The sequence below is a fragment of the Cyanistes caeruleus genome, chromosome 1, assembly GCF_971803275.1.
Source record: "Cyanistes caeruleus chromosome 1, bCyaCae1.hap1.1, whole genome shotgun sequence".
NCBI lineage: Eukaryota > Metazoa > Chordata > Aves > Passeriformes > Paridae > Cyanistes > Cyanistes caeruleus.
The window spans coordinates 152,235,873-152,257,723 of NC_141701.1; the positions used below are offsets into that span (position 1 = coordinate 152,235,873).

A 21,851-nucleotide genomic window follows, 5' to 3' on the forward strand; every position below is an offset into this window, starting at 1 on the left:
CAGGAAGGTTGGGGTGTTCTCAGTGAGAGGCAGCAGACAGCTGGAGTGTGGAAAGGGTGTTTCTCTCCTGGATGTCACCCTGTGATTGTCACTGCTGGCCCAGGCACCCTTCTCCAGCCTGGCATCACAGCATCAGCTCCTGCTGCTCCTCCCTGGGCTGCCACCAGCTGTTGGTGCCAGAGGAGCAGCCTGGGGACTCCTGCCATGCCTCATGGCATCCTGGAGATCTTCTGGAGCCATTTGGGGATTGCAGGAGCAGCACGTGGTGCTGGCCTTGTGTTTTGTTGTGAAATAAAAGAGGAACATCCCTGTGAATGGAGATGAGCCGCCTCCAGCTGAATGTTGAGGCCAAAACACTGTGCTTGGGGAGCTCACACAGGTTCATCCTTGTGACAGCAGAGCCTGGGGGTGGGCCCTGGCTGGAAGGGGATTGAACTAAATCCTGCTTGACTTCTCTTCTCACTGCTGACAGGGTTTAGCTGATGTGTCCTGTCACGGCTCAAAACCATCTCCCTTCAGAATAAACCTGGGGATGTTTCTGTCTTGGGCTTCTCTCTCCACCTCGTGATGTGACCTTTGCTAATAAATGCTAATTTCTGCAGCCAAGACCTGTTCCTGGACAGGTTCTTCCCCTCCTCCCCTGCAGCATTCAGAAATGTTCCTCAGAATTCCTCTGTGGAAGAAACTCCTTTTTGTTTCTTGCCTCCCAAACATCCCACGTGGAGCCAAACACCTACTCCAGCAATTTTCTTCCAGCCAGTTGCACATATGATTTGGTCAGGAGGAGGATGTGGGATTTTGGCAGGGACACGTGCTTGCAGCATCTGCCTGCTCAGACCTTGCCTGGATGATTTATATTTTTGGTTCCCAGCTGCTTCATGCACTGCATGTGAAACATTCCCCCCTGGAATTTTCCAAAGGCAGAAATCTGCTTTAAAAACCACTGTTTTACACACAGCTTTGCATTGGATGCTCACTGGATTGAATCCTGGAGTAGTTTGGGTACAAAAGGACCTTAAAGCCCTTTTCATTCACCCACCTGCCATGGGCAGGGACACCTTCCACAGTCCAGGTGCTCCAAGCCCCATCCAGCCTGGATGATGCCAGGGCTATCAATAATCTTATGGCAGGTTATTTTCTTTGGGATAATTTGTATCAGGAAGCATCAGCACATTGCAGAAACTTACTGAAACAGGGCAGTCTCTCAGGGATTGTTTCTGCTCCAGCTGTTCCCAGCTGTGCTGGCTCTGGGCTCTTATCCTCTGCTTTTCAAAGATCTTTTCTTCTCCACGTTGCTGTTCTGCCTCATCCCTTCATCCATTAAAAACTCCACATGCAGCCACAGCAGTGTTCCATCCACTTCTGCTTTTCAGTGCAGCTTTTTTCCTTCACGCAGGGATGCACAAGGATTATTTATCCTGTTCCCATGTGGAGACCAGACCCCGTTATTTTCATCCTGCAGCTTCTATTCTATTGTGGGAATATGTGGCCAGCGACCAAGTTACAGCAGTTAATTGTGTGATTTACAATTTAAACACGTTTCCATGTGCTGCTAATCCAAACACAGGGGGAAATTCAGAGTGAAGCAGTCTGCAGGAGTGGGAATTCCACTTTGCCTGTGGGTTTTGGTGGCGGTTCTGAAATTTGAGCAGTGCAGGAGATGTGTTGGTGTTTCCCTGTGGGTGCAGGGTGTTTGGGGGTGGATGTTGAGGTGCTGAGCTGGCTGGGAGGGCAGGGGTGACGTGGCTGGGGCTGTGTTGCAGATACCTGGCCTACAGGAACTTCATGATCGACACGTACCGCCTGAACCCGCAGGAGTACCTGACCAGCACGGCCTGCAGGAGGAACCTCACCGGCGACGTCTGCGCCGTCATGAGGTGACAGCTGCCTCTGGGGCTGGGGCTTCTGTGGAATAACTGAGGGTGGAAAAGCTCTGCAAAGAGTCCAGGCTGTGCCCTATCCCCACCAGAGCTCTGAGTGCCACATCCAGGCCTTCTTTGGACAGCTCTAGGTCACCTCCCTGGGCAGCCCCTGCCAAAGCCTGACCACCTTTTCCATGGGGAAATTCCTGTTGGTGCCCAACCTGAGCCTCCCCTGGCCCAGCCTGAGGTTGTTCCCTCTCCTCCTGTCCCTGTTCCTGGGAGCAGATCCCAAATCCCCCAAGGCTGTCCCCTCCTGCCAGGGACTTGTGCAGAGCCAGAAATTCCCCCTGAGCCTCCTTTGCTCCAGCCTGAGCCCCTTCCCAGCTCCCTCAGGAATTCTCCAGCCCTTTCCCAGCTCCCTCAGGAATTCTCCAGCCCCTTCCCAACTCCTTCAGGAATTCTCCAGCCCCTTCCCAGCTCCCTCAGGAATTCTCCAGCACCTTCCCATCTCCCTCAGGAATTCTCCAGCCCTTTCCCAGCTCCCTCAGGAATTCTCCAGCCCCTTTCCCAACTCCTTCAGGAATTCTCCAGCCCCTTCCCATCTCCCTCAGGAATTCTCCAGCCCCTTTCCAAGCTCCCTCAGGAATTCTCCAGCCCTTTTCAAGCTCCCTCAGGAATTCTCCAGCCCCTTCCCAGCTCCCTCAGGAATTCTCCAGCCCCTTCCCAGCCCCCTCAGCCCCTCCTGGGTCTCCAGCCCCTTCCCAGCTCCGTTCCCTGGACGCTCTCCAGCCCCTCAGGGTCTCTCTTTGGGGCCCAGAGCTGGACACAGCTTTGGTTTATACAGCACGCTGCAGTGTCCTCAGGTGTGCACAGAGCTCCTGCTCTGGGATTTGTTTTGCTCTTTGGGATTAATGAAGGACTAGAGGAGCTCCTGGGTGTGGATTTGATCCTGAAACATCAGCTTTGTTCCTCGTCACCTCCCACACGAAGCGCGAGGGAAGCTGCGGTGCCGAAGGTGGGATTTGTCCTGTTTTTCCCAGGGTCCACGCCTTCCTGGAGCAGTGGGGGCTCATCAACTACCAGGTGGATCCCGAGAGCCGCCCCATGGCCATGGGGCCCCCCCCGACACCCCACTTCAACGTGCTGGCCGACACCCCCTCGGGGCTGATGCCCCTGCACATCCGCACCCCGCAGGTGAGCGGGGCTGCCCTGCCGGGCTCTGCCCGCTGGGGAACATCCTCATCCTCAGCAGCTGGCCCACAGCCACCCACACTCTGCTCACACGCTGGCCCTCATGGCTTGTGTCCAGCTGCTCTGGCCACCTCGTGTTGTGGTGAGCGTTGGTGTGAAAACCCTGCATAACTTCCAATTCCTGCTCCTCTCCCCTGTGACGTTTGTTCCCAGGTTCCAGCTGCCCAGCAAATGCTGAGCTTCCCTGAGAAGAACAAGGAGAAGCCAACTGACCTGCAGAACTTTGGCCTTCGCACAGACATCTACTCCAAAAAGACTTTGGCCAAGGCAAGTGTCCTGGGGCTCTGCCTGCAGCTCCCAGCCAGCTCTGTTATTCCTCAGGTGCCCCAGTTTGTGTCACTGAGGTGACTTGTGTTGCTCCTCCACTGCTGGGTTAGATGTTTCCCATCCCTGTGCAGGACACTAGGGTGGGAGGTTGTGCTGGAATTCTGATTTTCTGGGAATAAAGACATGGAAAACTTCCCAGACCAGTCCATGCTGTCAGCCCTCAGATGCCAAACTCGTTGTGTTCCTGCATGTCCTGCTGAAGCTGTTCAGCATCAGCAAACCAATGATTTTCCATCCAGCAGAGAGCTTCCAGCAGGATCTCTGCCTCTCCTGTTCTCCAGGCTCTGGTGTCCAGGGGAGGTTTGGGCACTGTCACTGCAGAGTGTGACACAGGATAATTCAGCTTGGGAGGCACCATTGCAGTGAGGTGTTGATTCCACAACCTCCTGCCTTTCCCTGTGTGTCCCTGGAGGTGCTGTGGGAATGCCACAGTGGCTCAGCACAGCCTCCAGTGGGAATTGGGAATCTCCAGAGCTGGATTGTGCCTCCCGTGGGTGGCATCAGGCTAATTCCATGTCATCAGTTCATTGTCCTCAGAGGTCACTGTTTAAACCTAAAAAAGAACTATTTAAACACTATTTACCACTTGGGAACATCCTTTAAAAACCCCACAAACCCAAACCAGTTATTTTTCATAAGCCTGGTTCTATCTCACATTTCGTGGATTGCCTTTCTCACTCATAAGGGGAGGTATAAATATTCTCCAAATTGATAAATCTGTTGCTGGTTCTGGGCCCTGGCTCTGTTTACAGGAGCTGTGAACTGGAGCAGGTTTGTTGGCAGATTTCCCTGTTTGGTTTCTGTCTGCTGGGGGTTTTGGCTGTGGAGAGCAGCAGTTGTGTGACTCACATTGATTCATGTTCTCTGTGGGTTAATGAGCTGCTTGAGATGCATCTGGAGAGAACATTTATTATCCTAAAGAGCCTCTTCCTTTCAGTCCAGCAGTGGTGCAGGTCCTGAGCTGCTTTTGTGCTGGGTCAGGGTGTCACAGCAGGAGGAGTTCCACCCTGCATTTGGAATTTCTATCCAATCTGAGCCTCGAGGTGTAGATTTGGGAGCAGCAGTGTCCCTTGGAGCAGGTGATAGCTGGAAGTGCAGATGATCCTGCTGGGATTACTCTGCCTTCTCACACAGCTCATCCCCCTGTCAAGAGTTGTTACTCCTTACTGAGATAGTGATGAACTTGGAGATCAATTAACTTATTTTGGACCAGCCCACTCTGCCTCCAGCACCCAGAGGGGTTTGTTTTTCAGGGAGATCCTCTCTGCTGTGTGTGCAGGCACAGATCAGAGGCCCAGGAGGATGCCACATCCCTCTGCTCCAGCTGGGGAAGGCGTGGTGGGAAGCTGGGATGTGTAACCCCCAGCTGTGCCTTCACTGAGGGGTAAATCCCACACACCCCTGCCTGGGGCTCAGCTGCAAGGAGGAGGTTTGAGTGGGTCAAATCATTAATTCTTCCCCTTTCCTCCTCAGGGTTTTATTCTACAAGGTTTTGTATAAAAAGTCCTGTTTCACCTTTATTTATTTTTCCCTCCTGTCTTTTGTAGAGTAAAGGGGCGAGTGCTGGCAGAGAGTGGACAGAGCAGGAGACACTGCTGCTGTTAGAGGTGAGTTCATGAGGCCAAAGGAAAGGCAGCAAACCAAACCACGAGGGGTGCTTCAGTCTTTAAAAACCCACATGTGCATTTTTTGGAGTTAGAAGACAGCTGCCATCATGGCTACAAGAGTGATGCTACCAAAAAGAGATGGCAGGAGCATCTCTGTGAGAGAGGGCTGCCTGTGTCTAAGGCTTGGTTCTAACTTGGGCCTGCAAGCCAGAAATGAAGCATTTAAGAACTTTGTATAAATCAGGAGCAGGTTTTGCAGTGCAGAGAGGTGTTTTCATTCAGCAGGACTCACTGACAGCATGAAATAATGTCAGTAATTCACACAGCGGTAAATTACAGATATTAGATATTAGATTAGATTAGATATTAGAAATTAGATAAAGACACTCAGATAAAGACACTCAGATAAAGACACTCAGATAAAGACACTCAGATAAATACCTGGAAATTTTGATTTCCAAGCCATGCCATAGCTCAGGGAAACAGCTCATTTTGGAAGTTGAAGTGGTTGAAAACCAGTTGAGGCCATGGAGAATGGAAGTTCTTTGGTAGCTCCTTCGTCCCACATCTCCTTGTTTTCACTTGGGATGTTCTTGGAGCTTTTTCTGGAAATCTACCCAAAAAAAACCCTGAGATGGTTCCATGAGGTTCCTTCCAATGAGCTCCAGGAGCTGCTGCAGGTTGGTGTCCCCAGGTGGCTTCAGGTGAAGCAATTTAAAGTTCTGCCAATTCCTCCAAAGAAAAGATCTTCTCCCCAGCTTTGCTTTCACATCTTCCCAATGTAGAGGCTGCACGGCTGATGTTTTCTTTTAAAGTAATTCAGAGTTCTGAGAATTCCAGTTTAGGGCTCTGTTTCTGTTGGGTTTCACTTGCAGAGCTCAGAGCAAACTGCAGTTGCCTGCTTGTTTCAGCTTTTTTGTCTTGCCATGTGTCAATAAAGCCATTGAAAAGTTAATTTCCTGGGGAAAAGCCTGGAGGATGGACCTGTGTCAGTGCCAAATCAGCAGCTGTGATTTAGTCTTCATACATATGGAGCCTGGTCATCAAACAGCCAAAATCTCCCTTTATTTCCTATTTATTTTAGGCTGATATTCACTGTTTAGCCAATACTTTTCTGTTGGCACATGGGAAAATTTTGCTTCTGGGGTGTAAACAGCTGTTTTCCATGGCATTCATGGAAGGAGAAACAAGGCTAATGGCTTGATATACTGACTTCTTTCCTTTTTTATTTATTTAACTGTATTATTTAAATATTTAATATTAATAGTACTGTTATTTAAAACTCATTGGTTTGTATGTTTTTAGCTCATGATCACACACTGCACGTTGTAGCCCAATGAAATAATCCAGTGACATACCCTGTGCTTACAAAAAAAATAATCCAAAAGCCCCCTAAATCTTGAGATTGCAATTCTGTTTAATGAGTTTAAATTAATAATGTTTTTGTTCCTCCTTTTTCACGGACTTGCTCTATGAATAAATCAGTAAAGAGTATATCAGTTCAAGCATAAGTAATTCAGCTGTAGCAAGCCAGCTCAGTCCAATTAAATCCTCTGGGTAGCTTTGGGCATATAGATAGGCAGTGAAGTTCCAAATAATAAATCGTATCTGAAATAATTATTGGCCTTCTGCCTGTTGACTGAATAATTTGGGGGAGGAAATAGAGTTTTCCTCCTCCCTGCACAGCCCCCTCGGTGTCTCCACGGCTCAGGCAGAGTTAAATGCATTTTCAGCTATTTTTAGGAAGGACATTTATTGCAAGCGAGGGTTTGTCTGGCAGGAAAACAACAGATGGGGAAGGAGAAGGAGCAGGAAACAGAAATTTGGGGGCTGAGAAGCAGAGCTGGTCTCAGGTGCCAGAGGGGTTAAAAATGGAGACAGGGACTGAGAGCCCAGAGATGAAATTAGGGAAAGGGAAATAAAGGCTGAGCAGAGAATAAAAACCTCCCTTGAGAGTGACCTGCTGGGCTGAGCAGGCTCTGATGCACTTGGAACCCTTGGGAGATGCCAGGGGCCGGGAGAGGGGCTCAGCAGGGAATTTGGGAATGTGGATTCCCATGGAGAGGAGCAGGCTGTCGGGTTCTGGGTCATTCCCAAGCTGAGGGCTCCTCCCGTGGAGCTCTCCCAGCCCTGCCTGGCTGTGCTCCCCAGCCAGCTGCTCCCACTGCTGGGATCCTGCAGGAGCCACCTGGAGAGCCACCAGGGCTGTCCCTGTCCCTGCCCCTGTCCCAGCCCCTGTCCCATCCCCTGCCCCTGTCCCTGCCCCTGTCCCTGTCCCTGCCCCTGTCCCTGCCCCTGTCCCTGCCCCTGTCCCAGCCCCTGTCCCATCCCCTGCTCCTGTCCCAGCCCCTGTCCCAGCCCCTGTCCCTGCTCCTGTCCCAGCCCCTGTCCCAGCCCCTGTCCCTGTCCCAGCCCCTGCTCCAGCCCCTGTCCCTGTCCCTGCTCCTGTCCCATCCCCAGTCCCAGCCCCTGTCCCAGCCCCTGTCCCAGCCCCTGTCCCAGCCCCTGTCCCTGCCCTGGCAGTGACACCTGCCTGGAGAGAGCAGCTCCAGCCAGCTCTGGGCTCAGGGAGGCACTGCCCACTCAGGCAGTTCTTCTCCACTTTGAGCCATGGTGGATCTCTGATGCTTTTGGGTTGAATTATCTGTCCTTGGGGCCAGTTTGTTTCTGTATCTTTGCAACCAGGAGCATTTTCATGACCCCAGCTGCCCCTCTGCAGCCACAAAGTGCCCGAGGGCCCCGTTCAGGTCGATATTTTGTCCGTGAGGAATTCTCAGAGCTTCTGTTTTAACTGAACAAATACTAAAAACAGTTTTCCTGCAGAGCTGCTCTGAAGACAGCAGTGTGTTTGGAAGGAACCTTAGAGCTCATCCCACCCCACCCCTGCCGTGGGCAGGGACGCTTCCCACTGTCCCAGGCAGCTCCAAGCCCCATCCAGCCTGGTTCTGGTGTTCCACAGAGGCTGTTCCATGCTCTGGGCCCTTCCCAGACTCTGAGCACCAGGCTGGTGGCTCAGTTTGGATGTTCCCCGTGTCCCTGGGAAGGGCTGGAAGCCCCAGCACAGGAGCATTGTGTCCCTGTGTGCTCTGCTCTCCCACCTTGGGCGTGTTCTCAGGAGCTCAGGCACACCCAGCCCAGCTCCCAGCTCCCCCTCCCTGCTCTCAGAGTTAAGTCAGGCCTTGCAAAGTTGAGATTTCTCAGAGTTCTCAGCCTTGTGGGAGAGACTTACTTGGGAAAATTCATTTTCACACGTTGAGCATCTTTTGCCAGAAACTCAAATGTCTTTTTTTGCCTTGTCTGGGTGACTGCACCATGAATCCTCTCAGAAATGTAAAAGCTAATGGTTCAGGATATGTCAGGGTATTTATTTTATACTGTCCAGATACTTCACTAAAACAATTATCAGGGGAAAAAATGGCTTGTTAAGGAGTAATAATTTATTAGGCTGTGACTTGGAGGGTTTTACAGGATTAATGTGTTGGTTTTTCAGGAGCCAGTGCAGGGCCTTCAGTAGCTCATTGCTGTTAAATTCTTTTAAGACTTTTCTTGAGGAAGTTTAAAAACTTAAAAATTTAAAAATTCAGAATTCTGTTTTTGGTACGATCTGGAAGTTCTCACTTTATCAGGTGCCTTATCTAGGCAGTAATGATTTGTTAGCCTCAGTGTTAAGAGGAGTCATACTGGTGCACAGCTCCTGCAGAACTGGTCTCTCCTGGCTTCAGGATGTGGGATGGATTTCCCTCTTTTCCCCTGGTGGGTTGCTTTGATGCTTTTCCACTTCCATAACATCTGTTGAGTCTAAAGACTGGATTTCACATCAGAGCCAGCCCACATCTGAAAAACAGATCCTGTTCCTGCCCCAGCCAGCTTTCTGTCTTCAGGGAGGGAAGGGGAGCCCCTCTGGGGGGAGTGGTGGAGTTAAAGAATTGTGAGATTTGGTAGGACAGGCAGATTTAGTTCTCTGTGAGGCAACACCTGCTGTGCAAATAGCAGTAAACCCCAAATCTTCTGGCAGTTCTTTTTGATACAGCATCCACTCCTGCGATGATCCCTGTGGTTTCAATGTCACTCACACCCCAGGGAAATCCTCATGTTTATTACTATTTCCTCCCACAATGTCCACTGCAGATAATCTCGATAGCAGCACCAACACTTTTAGCAGCTGTCTGACCCCCATTTATTGCTCCATCACCACAGCAAGCAGTACAGAACCCCTTTTTGGCCGTGGTTTTCCCCGAGCAGGCCGTGCCCAGCCGCCCCTCTTGCCTTTTGCAGGCTCTGGAGATGTACAAGGACGACTGGAACAAGGTGTCGGAGCACGTGGGCAGCCGCACGCAGGACGAGTGCATCCTGCACTTCCTGCGCCTGCCCATCGAGGATCCGTACCTGGAGAACTCGGACGCCTCGCTGGGACCCCTGGCCTACCAGCCCGTGCCCTTCAGCCAGTCTGGCAACCCTGTCATGAGCACCGTGGCCTTCCTGGCCTCCGTGGTGGATCCTCGCGTGGCCTCGGCCGCGGCCAAGGCTGCCCTGGGTATGGGACAGCCCCGTGTGCCTCCCTGCCCCAGTGTGTGTCCCTCTCCATCCCTGTGTGTGTCCCTCTCCATCCCTGTGTGTGTCCCCATCCCTGTGTGTGTCCCTCTCCATCCCTGTGTGTGCCTCCCTGCCCCAGTGTGTGTCCCTCTCCATCCCTGTGTGTGTCCCTCTCCATCCCTGTGTGTGTCCCCATCCCTGTGTGTGTGCCTCCCTGGCCCAGTGTGTGCCCCCATCCCTGTGTGTGCCCCCATCCCTGTGTGTGTCCCCATCCCCGTATCCCTCTCCATCCCCGTGTGTGTCCCCATCCCTCTGTGTGTCCCCATCCCTGTATCCCTCTCCATCCTTGTGTGTGTCCCCATCCCTGTGTGTGTCCCCATCCCTGTGTGTGTCCCCATCCCTGTGTGTGTCCCCATCCCTGTGTGTGTCCCCATCCCTGTGTGTGTCCCTCTCCATCCCTGTGTGTGTCCCCATCCCTGTGTGTGTCCCCATCCCTGTGTGTGCCTCCCTGCCCCAGTGTGTGTCCCCATCCCTGTGTGTGCCTCCCTGCCCCAGTGTGTGTCCCCATCCCTGTGTGTGTGTCCCCATCCCCGTGTGTGTGTCCCCATCCCCGTGTGTGTGTCCCCATCCCCGTGTGTGTGTCCCCATCCCCGTGTGTGTCCCTCTCCATCCCTGTGTGTGTCCCCATCCCTGTGTGTGTCCCCATCCCTGTGTGTGTCCCTCTCCATCCCTGTGTGTGTCCCCATCCCTGTGTGTGCCTCCCTGCCCCAGTGTGTGTCCCCATCCCTGTGTGTGTCCCCATCCCCGTGTGTGTCCCCATCCCTGTGTGTGTGCCTCCCTGCCCCAGTGTGTGTCCCCATCCCTGTGTGTGTCCCCATCCCTGTGTGTGTCCCCATCCCTGCATCCCTCTCCATCCCTGTGTGTGTCCCCATCCCTGTGTGTGTCCCCATCCCTGCATCCCTCTCCATCCCTGTGTGTGTCCCTCTCCATCCCTGTGTGTGTCCCTCTCCATCCCTGTGTGTGTCCCCATCCCTGTGTGTGTCCCCATCCCTGCATCCCTCTCCATCCCTGTGTGTGTCCCTCTCCATCCCTGTGTGTGTCCCTCTCCATCCCTGTGTGTGTCCCTCTCCATCCCTGTGTGTGTCCCCATCCCTGCATCCCTCTCCATCCCCGTGTGTGTCCCCATCCCCGTGTGTGTCCCCATCCCCGTGTGTGTCCCCATCCCTGTGTGTGTCCCCATCCCTGCATCCCTCTCCATCCTCGTGTGTGTCCCTATCCCCGTGTGTGTTCCTCCCTGCCCCAGTGTGCCTCTCCTCATCCCCGTGTGTCCCTCCCCACCCTCATGTCCCTCTTCCTCCTGTCCCTCTCCCCCATGTGTCCCTCCCCCCTGTGTCCCTCCCCCCATGTCCCTCATCCCCATGTCCCTCCCCACCCATGTGTCCCTTACCCTCGTGTGTGTCCCTCCCCACCTATGTGTCCCTCTCCCTCCTGTCCCTCTCTATCCCCATGTCCCTCTCCATCCCCGTGTCCCTCTCCCCACATGTCCCTCTCCCCCCCATGTCCCTCTCCCCCCATGTCCCCCTCTCCCCCCGTGTCCCTCTCCCCACCATGTCCCCCTGTCCCCCATGTCCCCCTCTCCCCCCCATGTCCCCCTCTCCCCCCCATGTCCCCCTCTCCCCCGTGTCCCCTCCAGCCCCTGCAGAGTTCTCAGTGACCGGTGAAACAGGCGAGTTGGGGGTCCAGGTTATGCAGGAAAGGCTCTGCTGCTGTTCCCAGTGTTCCACTTCCCTGGAATCCCATCTGCAGCCAGCTCTGCCCAGGCACAGCTGGGATCTGGTGCCCAGTTCTGGGCTCCTCAGGACCAGGAGCTGCAGGACAGGCTCCAGCAGAGGCCACAGAGATGTTGAGGGCTCTGGAGCGTCTCTGGTGAGCAGAGACTGCGGGAGCTGGGCCTGGGCAGTCTGGAGAAGGGAAAGGCTCAGAGGGGATCCCATCCATCCACACAAATCTCTCCAGCTGGGCCAGGAGAAGGGGCCACACCCTGCCCAGAGCCAGGAGCCAAGCAGCAGTGGCCACAGAGCAGAGGGCAGCAAGCTGCAGCTGAGCAGGAGGAAGAGGCTGGAACAGCTGCCCAGGGGGACCTGGAGTCTCTGGACACATCCCTGTGTCACCTGCTGCAGCTCACCCTGCCCTGGGGGATCTCCAGAGCCTCCCAGCCCAGGCACTCGGTGTCCAGGTGGCTCCAAAAGGCCACTGAGTGCCCCAGAGTGGCTGCTGTTGCCTTCTGCCCTCACTGATGTATTTGCAGCTGGTGGTTGGTGTTCCTCTGGCCACTGTCACCAGTGCAGCTCTGGGGAAATCCAGTGTGAATCTCACAGTTTCCTGTTTTACCTGTGTGAAATTTGCCAGAGATCCTGGAATTCCCAGGCTGGACTGAGTTGGAAGGGGCCTTAAAGGAACCTCCCATTCCACCTCCTGCAGTGGGCAGGGACAACTGGCCCTAGAAGGTTCAAGTCTTGAGTGGACATTGGATGTATTCACTCAACAGAATAGTTCCTCTCAATTTTTATTTTGTTTTTCCACATAAAACACAATTTTATGTAATTGGGAAGAGACTATTTCCTACCACATCTGAAAGACAAGATCAGCCACCTCGTGTGACAGGAGGGAACTCTCAGATGTTTGAGAATTAATTCCCCTTGTCCCAGGGTTTACCTGCACGCCAGTGAGAGAAAATGTGACTTAATCTGCTGCAAAATCCCCAGAATGTCTCATTTTCGTGTCCCACAGAGGAGTTTTCCCGGGTCAGAGAGGAGGTGCCCCTGGAGCTGGTGGAAGCCCACGTGAAGAAGGTGCAGGAAGCAGCTCGAGCCTCGGGGAAGGTGGATCCAACCTTCGGGCTGGAGAGCAGCTGCATCGCGGGCACCGGCCCCGACGAGCCCGACAGGATGGGTGAGTGCTGCATCCCACGGATGCTGCAGCTGGGGAAACCTGGGGGCATTTTCTCCTGAGTCACGATGAACCCAAAATTCACCTCCAGCAGGAGATGGACCTTGTGGGTAGGGGGAAGGGGGTGGGTTGTTCTGCTCACTGCAGGATTGACTGGGACTCTGAACAAAGGAATTCAGGATATATATTCAGGATATAAAACCCAAATACCTTGGGTTGTAGGAGTTTGTTTTCCTGCTCTCACTATGTGGAAATGCTGTTGCTTGGGATGCACAGAGTGGACTGACTGAAAATAGCAGAGCAGGAATTTCTGTTAGCTGGGGTGTGGGAGGATGCTGCCTTGGTGGTGTTAGAGCAGGCTGAGGGGTTTGGGCAGTGTTTTAAGGTGAACCTGGTACTCTGGGTGTGTTGCTCACTGTGGAGGCAACAGGAGAGGAATTTCTGCTGAAGTGCTGACACATGGTAATGCAGTCCTGCCTCTGGGCTGGAATTCTGCTGGGCATTACCTGTGTGAGTTAACAAGCTCTGGTTTCATTTCTGGTGTGTTCAGCAAATATTCTGCTATTAGCTCTCTTCTCTGAAACCCTGGCTGGTGGAAATGGTTCCTCCTTGCTCTGGAGTGTCAAAGCAGCTCCCAGGGAAGTGAAACCCTGCGTGCCCCTCACTGTTGGCCCCTGGTGGCTTTCCCCAGCAGGAGGAGCAGACACAGTTCACTCCATCCCCACGGCTTTCTCAGGCTTTGCTCTCCTCGTTTGGTTACAGGTCTGCTGCCTTTTATTTTCCTCTCAGCCCTGCTGGTTCCTGCTTTGTTCAGCTTATCACAAATTATTTCAGTGAATTTAGTGACTGGAGGTGGAAAGGCGTGTCTGGCTTTGGGTGAAGCTGGGCAGGGTGTGATGGAGCTTGACTGGGTGGCTGGGTTTGGGATGTGCATGGCACAGCTGACCTGCTGTCACCCCATCCAGGGACACAGCAAGGTGCCAGACTGTGGGGTGGCATCACAAGGGACTGGGCTTGGTGCTCCTCACTTATCAACTGCTGCCCATGGAGGGCTGCTATTTATAGCACTTCATGTCCACTGCAGAACTACCCCGTGCATCAGATTGCAAAATGCCATTTAAATCACCAAGATGGTTTTTAATTAGAAGAGAAGCAAACAAACCCTTCTGTCACATATCTGAGTTGTGCACTCAGTGGGACAGACTTGCCATGAGGCAGCTCGCTGCTGAGGGCTGGTGTGCACTGTGTGCTGGAAAGGGAAGAGAAACATCTGGAACATCTGCTGCTCCCTGTTCCTCAGAGCTGCCAGCAGGCATTGGAGCTCTGCTGGAAGGACAAGGCTTTGGGGTTTATTTACAAGTCAGCTATAAACCAAATCTCTGTGTTACTCTGTCTGGGGCTGAGTTTAATTTCATAGTGGTTTTAAAATAATGTCAGCTTAAGTTTAAGTTTTCTTCCAGTCTTTGTTCCCCTTCCCCACATTCTGCCAGTACAGGTGTAAGGATTTCACAGGATATTTCAGCTGGAAAAGCCCTCCAAGGTCACAGAGTCCCAGCAGTGCCCGATCCCCACCTTGTGCCCAGCACTGAGTGCCTCCTCCAGCCCTTCCTGGGACACCTCTGGGGACTGGGACTCCCAACCTCCCTGGGCAGCCCCTTCCAGTATTTAATAACCTTTTCCATGAAAGAATTCCTGCTGATGCCCACCCTGAGCCTCCCCTGGAACGTTCTGAGGCCATTTCCTCTTGTCCTGGGACACATTTGCCGCTTTGAGTTTTCCCCATTGCCAGGTTGCAGGTTGGCCCTCTTTGATCCTTTCTCTGTGAGAATTTGGGCCCAGGCTGGAAGTGGGGGCTCTCTGGGGGGTCTCAGGGCAGATCCCACCCCGCAGTTATTTGGGAGTGAGCAGCACAGGGAGCTCAGCCCAGCCCTGCCCCGGCGGCGTTAATGCGATTTGTACTGGGCTGTGACTAATGGAGTAAATTAGGACAGGAGCAGATGGTTCTCCCTGGGGGAGCTGCTCAGCCTGAGTGAACTGGGTCACTCACAAACGTGTGGTGCCTCCCACCCCCAGAGCTGGGCATGGCACCCCCAGTGTGGCACAGATTGTCCCATGGGGTGCTCGGACACCGGGGCTGGACCTCAGCACGCTGTGCAGGGCTGGAAACATCTGCCTGGGCTTCCAGGTGGGAATAAGAGCTCACTGCCTGCTGTGGTGTCATGCAGTCAAGGGATGCTGGGGTGGAGGAGACCTCAGGGATCATCCAGTGCCACCCCTGCCATGGCAGGGACACTCCCACTGTCCCAGCTGAGCTCATCCAGCCTGGCCTTGGCACTGCTGGGGATCCAGGGGCAGCCCCAGCCGCTCTGGGAAATCCATTCCAGTCCCTCCCCACCCTCCCAGGGAACAATTCCTTCCCAATATCCAGTCTAACCCTGCCCTCTTTCTCCTGAAAGCCACTCCGTGTCCTGTCCCTCCATCCACTCTGTAATGGAATCCCAGAACGCTGGCTTTATATTCAAATGCAACTATGGAGAAATGAAAGTATCTGCTTAAGGTTCCATACTAGAATTAAAGTTCATTAGTTGTTATATTTCAAAAATAAAATTCTATCAGAGCTCTGTGATAATTTCAAAACTATTTAATTTATAGTCAATATGAATGTGAAAAGGGAAAATGACTGGAACAGATTGGAGGAGCTTAAGTTAATACCCAAGAATCTCCTCTTCTAAGTCTTCATTGTTAGGTTTTCTGAAAGCTGGTGATAATTCCTTTTAAGTTGATAAAGTGAGGTTTCAGTGGAGTTCTGAGGAGGCTGGAGTGGCTCAGATGCTGTGGTGGGTGTGGTGGGCTCTCCTGCTTTCACAGACTCATGGAAAGGTTTGGGTGGGAAGGACCCTAAAGCCCATCCAGAGCCACCCCTGCCACGGCAGGGACACCTCCCACCATCATTCCAGGGACAGCCACAGCTGCTCTGGCCACTCTGCTCTAAGGTTTTAGAACATTTCCCCACAATAAACATCGAGACCTTCCTGCCCAGTGCAGCCTGTGGAACAGAATCACTGGAGTCACTGAGAATGGCCCCAGGGAAGCTGACAAGGATCCAGCTCTTCTGCCTGGGATTAAGCTCAGAGAAGGGGAATATCCAGCACACCTGTGGTGGTTAATAATTCCTAGCAGGTCTTTGTTAATGTCTTTCCAGAGTGTTCAACAACACTGATTTCTCTGAAGGGCTGTGGTGGAGTTATTTGAGCGTTTCAGGTCTTACTCCAACAAGTATTTCCAGTGACAGCCGTCCTGGGCAGGCTGGAGCTGCTCTGGGATGGGAATGGTGATTTGATTCCCTGTAAATGGCTCCAGTGGAGGGTTAAATTTACCCTTTCATGGCTGGGTTTGATTCATTCCCAAGCACTCACACTAGAGAACCACACACACAGCTATGTCAGTCAGGTGTGCCAGGGGGGTTTCTGTCCTGCTGCCCCGGGTGAGAGCTCTCAGGTGATGGGAACATCCCTAAACCTGTGGATTCCCAAGTGCTCCTTAGCTCGGGGTGTCCCAGGGGAGGGGGTTGAGCCCATCAGTCCTCTCCTGGTGAATTCCTGTGGCTCCCACAGAAGCTGCTGCAGCTTTCCCAGCTCCCCAGGCTGTGTGAGGCAGGGGCAGAGGCAGCTCTGGTGGCTGTGTGGTGATTTATTGTGGGAAATGTAAATGATGGTTTGGATAACAGCATCATTATCATATCCAGAGCTGGGATATTTCCACAACTATCGTGCATTTCCTCTCAGTTAAATATTAATTCTCCAGCCTGGCTGTGACACGTGCTCAGTGAAAACAAAGGAGCCTGAGATGTCTGGAGGACATCTTCAAACTGTTTGTTGAGCTGCAGCTCAGGCAGGTGACTCTGCTTTTGTTTGCAGAGCTTTGTTTGTTCCTCTCACCACAGCAGAGCTTCTGCATCTCTTTGGTAACGCAGGGAATTTTTAGCAGGGAGATGTTTCACAGGTTTCCTGGTTGACCCAAAGTCCATTTAAATTCTCTGTGAAGTCAGTGGGCTCGGGCAGAACTCGTCTCCAAGTTCATGTGTTGGAAAAAAGGGCCCAGTGTTCTCAGAGATAATGTGCAAAACAGAACAGAATTGCACAGAAATGGAATACCTGCTGATTCAGGTGGAAAGGGAACATTGGAGAGGTGATGATTCCTCATCTCCCAGTGGTTTTTCCCTCCTGAGAAATGTCCTGTGGTGGCTCACAGCCACCTGCCTCTTCCTGACCTAAGAAATGTCCTTTCATTCAGGGAACAGGGACAGGAGGAGAGGAAATGGCCTCAGGGAGGCTCAGGGGGACAGCAGCAGGAATTTCCCCATGGGAAGGGGGCTCAGGCCTTGGCAGGGGCTGCCCAGGCAGGTTTGGGGTCCCCGTGCCTGGAGGTGTCCCAGGAATGCCTGGCCATGGCTCTCAGGTGGACTCCATGCTCTCAGAGGAGGATTCCAGCTTCAATAATTCTGGAATTCTGTGCTCCTTGATTCCCACATCCTGCAAGGTGCAGCACCAAACCCGCTGAGGAGAGTTCAGGAGCATCTTTGGTGCAGGGGAAGGGATTTCAGGGGCTCTCTCCTTAAAGTCAAGGCTTCCCCCTTTATCCCAGGGACACAGATCTCCAAGTGATCAATTCCTCTGGGATGTATTTTCATTAAGCTCATTAGATCCCACAGGAAAATCAGTGCAGTTGTGTTTGTGTCTGTGCCAGGGGCCAGAGGCAGCTCTGTCCTGGCTGTGCAGAAGGTCAGGCACGTTTTGTGTCATCCTTTCATTTGGAATTAGGGATTGAGTTTTACCAGACTCTACTATTTTGAGACTTCTTGAGGAATTCTTCATGGAAAGGGTGTTAGGTATGAGAAGGGGCTGCCCAGGGAGGTGCTGGAGTCCAGAGGTGTCCCAGGAAGAGCCAGAGCTCTGGGCTGGGGACAGGCACAGCTTGAACTCAGTGGTCCTGAGGGTCTTTTCCAACCTTAATGACTTTGGGATCCTTGGAGCAGCCTGTGATTTCAAACCCCAAACCTGCCATCCACCCAGGCAAACTCATTTCCCCCCCAAATGAACTAAGACAATGAAATCTGTTGTCCCTTGCCCGTGTGTTGTCCCACCTGGTGGCCCTGGGAGCTGCGGCCACGGCGCTGTCGTTGCGCGTCAGGGCCCTGCAGCTGATGCAGGAAAACACACTTCAAAACCCATTCAGCACAGCCTGTCTGAAGCTGTCAGCCTGATTTTAACCAAACATTTGTTTCTGCAGCCAGAACCAGAGAGGAGAGGTTAAATCAGGATGTTTGCAATAATCTTGGTGTCACACGTCCCTCCCTTCCGAGGGTGTCCCTGGGGACGGGAAGGAGCGCTTGGGTTTGGGTGGTGTCCATCCAAGTGAGGATCTGAGGGCACTTGGAGGTGCTCTGTGTGCTCTTCCTTGAGAAAATCCTCTCTGAGGGGAGTGGCTGGGAAGCAGTTTGTGTTTCTGGATGTCCTGTTTGTTTGGAGCTCCCTGACAGGAGGGGGCTCTGCTCCAGGACAGGCTCAGGGTGGGCAGCAGCAGGAGTTTCCCCATGGAAAGGGGGCTCAGGTCTCTTAGCAGAGGGTGCCCAGGGAGCTTTGGGGACCCCTGGAGGTCCCCAAGGCCAGGCTGGATGGAGCTTGGAGCACCCTGGGACAGTGGAAGGTGTCCCTGCCCGTGCAGGGGTGGGAATGGGATGATCTTGATCATCCTCCCCACCCAGGAGTGTAAATTTAAATATTTCTGTGCAGTTTTTATTTGGTTTGAGTTCCACCAAGCTGGGCACACTCAGGAGTGTTCTGCACTTTGTCTCTCCTTCTTTTTCTGAAAGGATTGAATCCAGCTTTCTTTGTAAATCCTTCCCTTTCCTGGGAAGGAGCCCAGTTTGGAACTCTGCTTCCAGGCTTGAAAGAGCTGTCTGACAAAATCTAATCGAGATTTTCCCTGTGACATTATTGGGTCACTAAATCCAAACTCTGAGATAAAACCTGTGAGGAAGAACGTCCCCAGTCTCCCTAAATTGAATTATGGTGGCAGATAGTTCAGATAAGTGGGTTTATCATCTTAAAATAGGCCATGAGGGAAACTATCACCCTTCAGTCAGACATTTCAGTTGTTTGGGTTTTTTTTTACATATGGAAGAGACTTGTGTAAAGATTTCTCCACAGAAGTGTTGCTGTTCAAGGAGAACACTTCATACCTTGTTTTTCCTCAGTGTAGCACACAGGAATTAGCAGGAAAATGAGGATTACTGGAAATGAACCCTCAGCAGCAGCTGATGTCTTCAGAAGCTTAGAGATGGATCAGGGCTTGTCACCAGCAGTTCTGCTTCAGCCCAGTCCAGGATCTAAATAAGCTCCTTTAATGCCTCTCTACATTAAATTGTGAAATCCCAGGCCAGGACCACGAGGTTGTGTTTCCTCCTGTCCCTCCTTGCAGAACTGTGGATAAATTGGGATTTCATGAGCTTCTAAACAGTCCCAAAGAATACCAGGGGTGGTAGGGTGTTATCCAGACCCCTCCATGGTGTTTCCATGGCTGGTTGTTGTCCCCTGATGTCCAGAACATTTTAAATCAGTGCTTTATAAAGCAATAAATGAAGTGCCAAGGGCTGTGTGCAGAGCACAGGGATGCACTCCCAGCTCCTGCACCACTGCTCTGGAACAGAGCATCCAGCAGCTGGAACAGAGCTCCTGGATCATTGTCTTTATTAATTCTTTATTAATTCTTTATTAATTCTGCTGTCCTCGTGCAGGTCTCACCGACACTGCTGGGGCTGCTGTGGGGCTGGGGGAGATGGGCAGGGCTCGGAGCAGCTCAGGGCTGGCACTTGGTGCCACTGGGACACAAGAGCAGGTTGTGGTGAAGCCCAGGATGAAGGGGGAGCGTGGGGAGAGGCCGTGGGGCAATCCTGAAAGCTTCCCTTGGTGTCCCAGATGGAGCCGAGGAGGAGAAGATGGAAACGGAGACAGAGGGACAGGCGGCCGAGAAGGTGAGTTTGGGCATGGTGGCACAGGGGGGTGGCACAGGGGGGTGGCACATGGGGGTGGCACATGGGATGATGGCACACGGGGGATGGTGGCACACAGGGGTGGCACACGGGGGGTGGCACACAGGGGATGGTGGCACACAGGGGAGGGCACACACAGGGTGGCACACGGGGGATGGTGGCACATGGGGGTGGCACATGGGGGTGGCACACAGGGGATGGTGGCACACAGGGGGTGGCACACAGGGGAGGGCACACACAGGGTGGCACACGGGGGATGGTGGCACATGGGATGGCACATGGGAGGTGGCACACGGGGGATGGTGGCAGGAGGATGGGGATGGCACACAGGGGATGGTGGCACACAGTGGGTGGCACACAGGGGATGGTGGCACACAAGGGATGGCACACAGGAGGTGGCACACAGGGGATGGTGGCAGGAGGATGGGGGTGGCACACAGGGGATGGTGGCACACAGGGGGTGGCACACAGGGGGTGGCACACAGGGGATGGTGGCACATGGGATGGCACACAGAGGGTGGCACACAGGAGGTGCCTGTGAGGCAGGTGGCAGCTCAGGGACAGTCTCAGCCTCCCCAGAGCCCCTGGGTGCTGGAGCCTGAGATCCCAGCAGGGAGATCCAGCAGGGAGGTCCAGCAGGGAGATCCAGCAGGGAGATCCCAGTGGTGATCACTACCCAGCAGGGAGGAGATCCCAGCAGGGAGATCCCAGCACTGAGGCACCAGGGGCTCTTTCCTGTGCTGAGGAGCAGGGCTGGGGGGGCTGGAGCTGGGCCTGGGAGATCCTGGCTCTGCTGCCCTGGGGTGTCACCTGCAGGGATTGTCCTGGGACAGAGCTTGTCCTAGGCCAGGGTTTATCCTGATCCTAGGCCAGGGTTTATCCTGGGCCAGGGCTGGTCCTAGGCCAGGGTTTATCCTGATCCTAGGCCAGGGTTTATCCTGGGCCAGGGCTTGTATTAAGACAGGGTTTATCCTGGGCCAGGGCTGGTCCTAGGCCAGGGTTTATCCTGGGCCAGGCTTTGGGCAGCTGTGCCAGCAGGGCTCTCAGGACACAGCTCTGCAGCTCCAGGTGTTTCTCAGCCATTTCAGCCCCAGCTGAGCTGCTCAGGGGTGTTTGTGTCCTGCCGCTGCTGGGGGTGAGCCACCCTGCCCCTAAAGAGCCCAGATTTATTAATTACCCTTCAGCCTGTTGGTAATGAGCACAAGAACACATCCGTGGCTTTTTCATGACCTGTGTCCACACACAGGGACCTCCAACTGCAGTGGGTGTTTCAGTTGTGAACTGGGATTAAACTGGTATCCTGGAATTCCAGGATAGCACTTTAATTACTGCTAAATTATTCTGATATTTAAATTATTAGTGCTTTATTTGTTTATATAATAATATAATGTTGCTTAATAGGGATTTTAATAAAATCCGTATTTTAATTATATATGTAAATTTAATTTTTAACATCATGATTTATTTATTATTTCATTGCTGCTAAATAAATAAATATATTTTACAAAATAAATAAATTTCCTGATAAATAAGTGGGAGTCTGCAGCAACAGGAGATATTTCTTGTTGCCTCCTTCACCAGATGAGGAGTTCAGACTGACCTGGAGCTGATCAGTGCAGCCTTGGGGTTATTTCCCACTTGGTTTTCAGACAGTTCTTCTGCCTCCCTGATAAACAGAGACATTTGGGAAGAGATAAGTGGGAAAGACTCACTCAGGGCTTGGAAATCTGCATATTCCCAGACATTCCATGGTTCTGTGATCCTGCTTCAGGAGTTGTTTGTACCCCCAGAGTCCTGGCTTGGCCTGGGTCACTGGACTTGGTCCAGTTTAGCATTTCCTTTTAATTCACATTTTGGGTTTGTTTGTTAAATCTGGCTCAGCAGCAGCCCCACTTTACAATGTGATCTCTTCCACTGTGGTGATGATGGATTCATTTGAAGGCCATGCACAAAGTCAGCAGTGAATATCTTCTGTCCCTGCCACTGTCCAACCAATGCCATCCCCTTCAGGTGGAGAACAAAGCCGAGAGCGAATCTGAGGAGGGAGAGAAGGTCCCGGAAGGGGAAAGCGAGCGGAGCGTGGAGAAGGAGCCAGAGAGCGAAGGGGCTGCAGAGCCCAAGCCAGGTAACAGCTGCTCCAGAGAGCTTGGGACAGCTCCAAACCCAGCTGGGAATGTTCCCCTGGCACCTCGGGCTGCTCCTGCTCAGGGCAGGCTCCACCTGAACCTCCCTCAGGCACCAAACCCCTCCCTGAGCTTCCCCTGGGTGTGG

At 52.9% G+C, this 21,851-nt stretch overlaps 1 protein-coding gene across 1 annotated transcript in view; it reads left to right on the forward strand.

Moving 5' to 3' along the window:
• Nucleotides 1-21,851, forward strand: part of SMARCC1 (SWI/SNF related BAF chromatin remodeling complex subunit C1) — a 70,927-nt gene that overhangs the window by 24,633 nt on the left and 24,443 nt on the right. The window contains exons 16-23 of the mRNA XM_086852365.1: nt 1,764-1,877; nt 2,903-3,056; nt 3,267-3,380; nt 4,988-5,047; nt 9,323-9,581; nt 12,371-12,532; nt 19,507-19,562; nt 21,591-21,705. Coding sequence (XP_086708491.1) covers nt 1,764-1,877; nt 2,903-3,056; nt 3,267-3,380; nt 4,988-5,047; nt 9,323-9,581; nt 12,371-12,532; nt 19,507-19,562; nt 21,591-21,705 — 1,034 coding nt within the window. The remainder of the gene's footprint in view (nt 1-1,763; nt 1,878-2,902; nt 3,057-3,266; nt 3,381-4,987; nt 5,048-9,322; nt 9,582-12,370; nt 12,533-19,506; nt 19,563-21,590; nt 21,706-21,851) is intronic.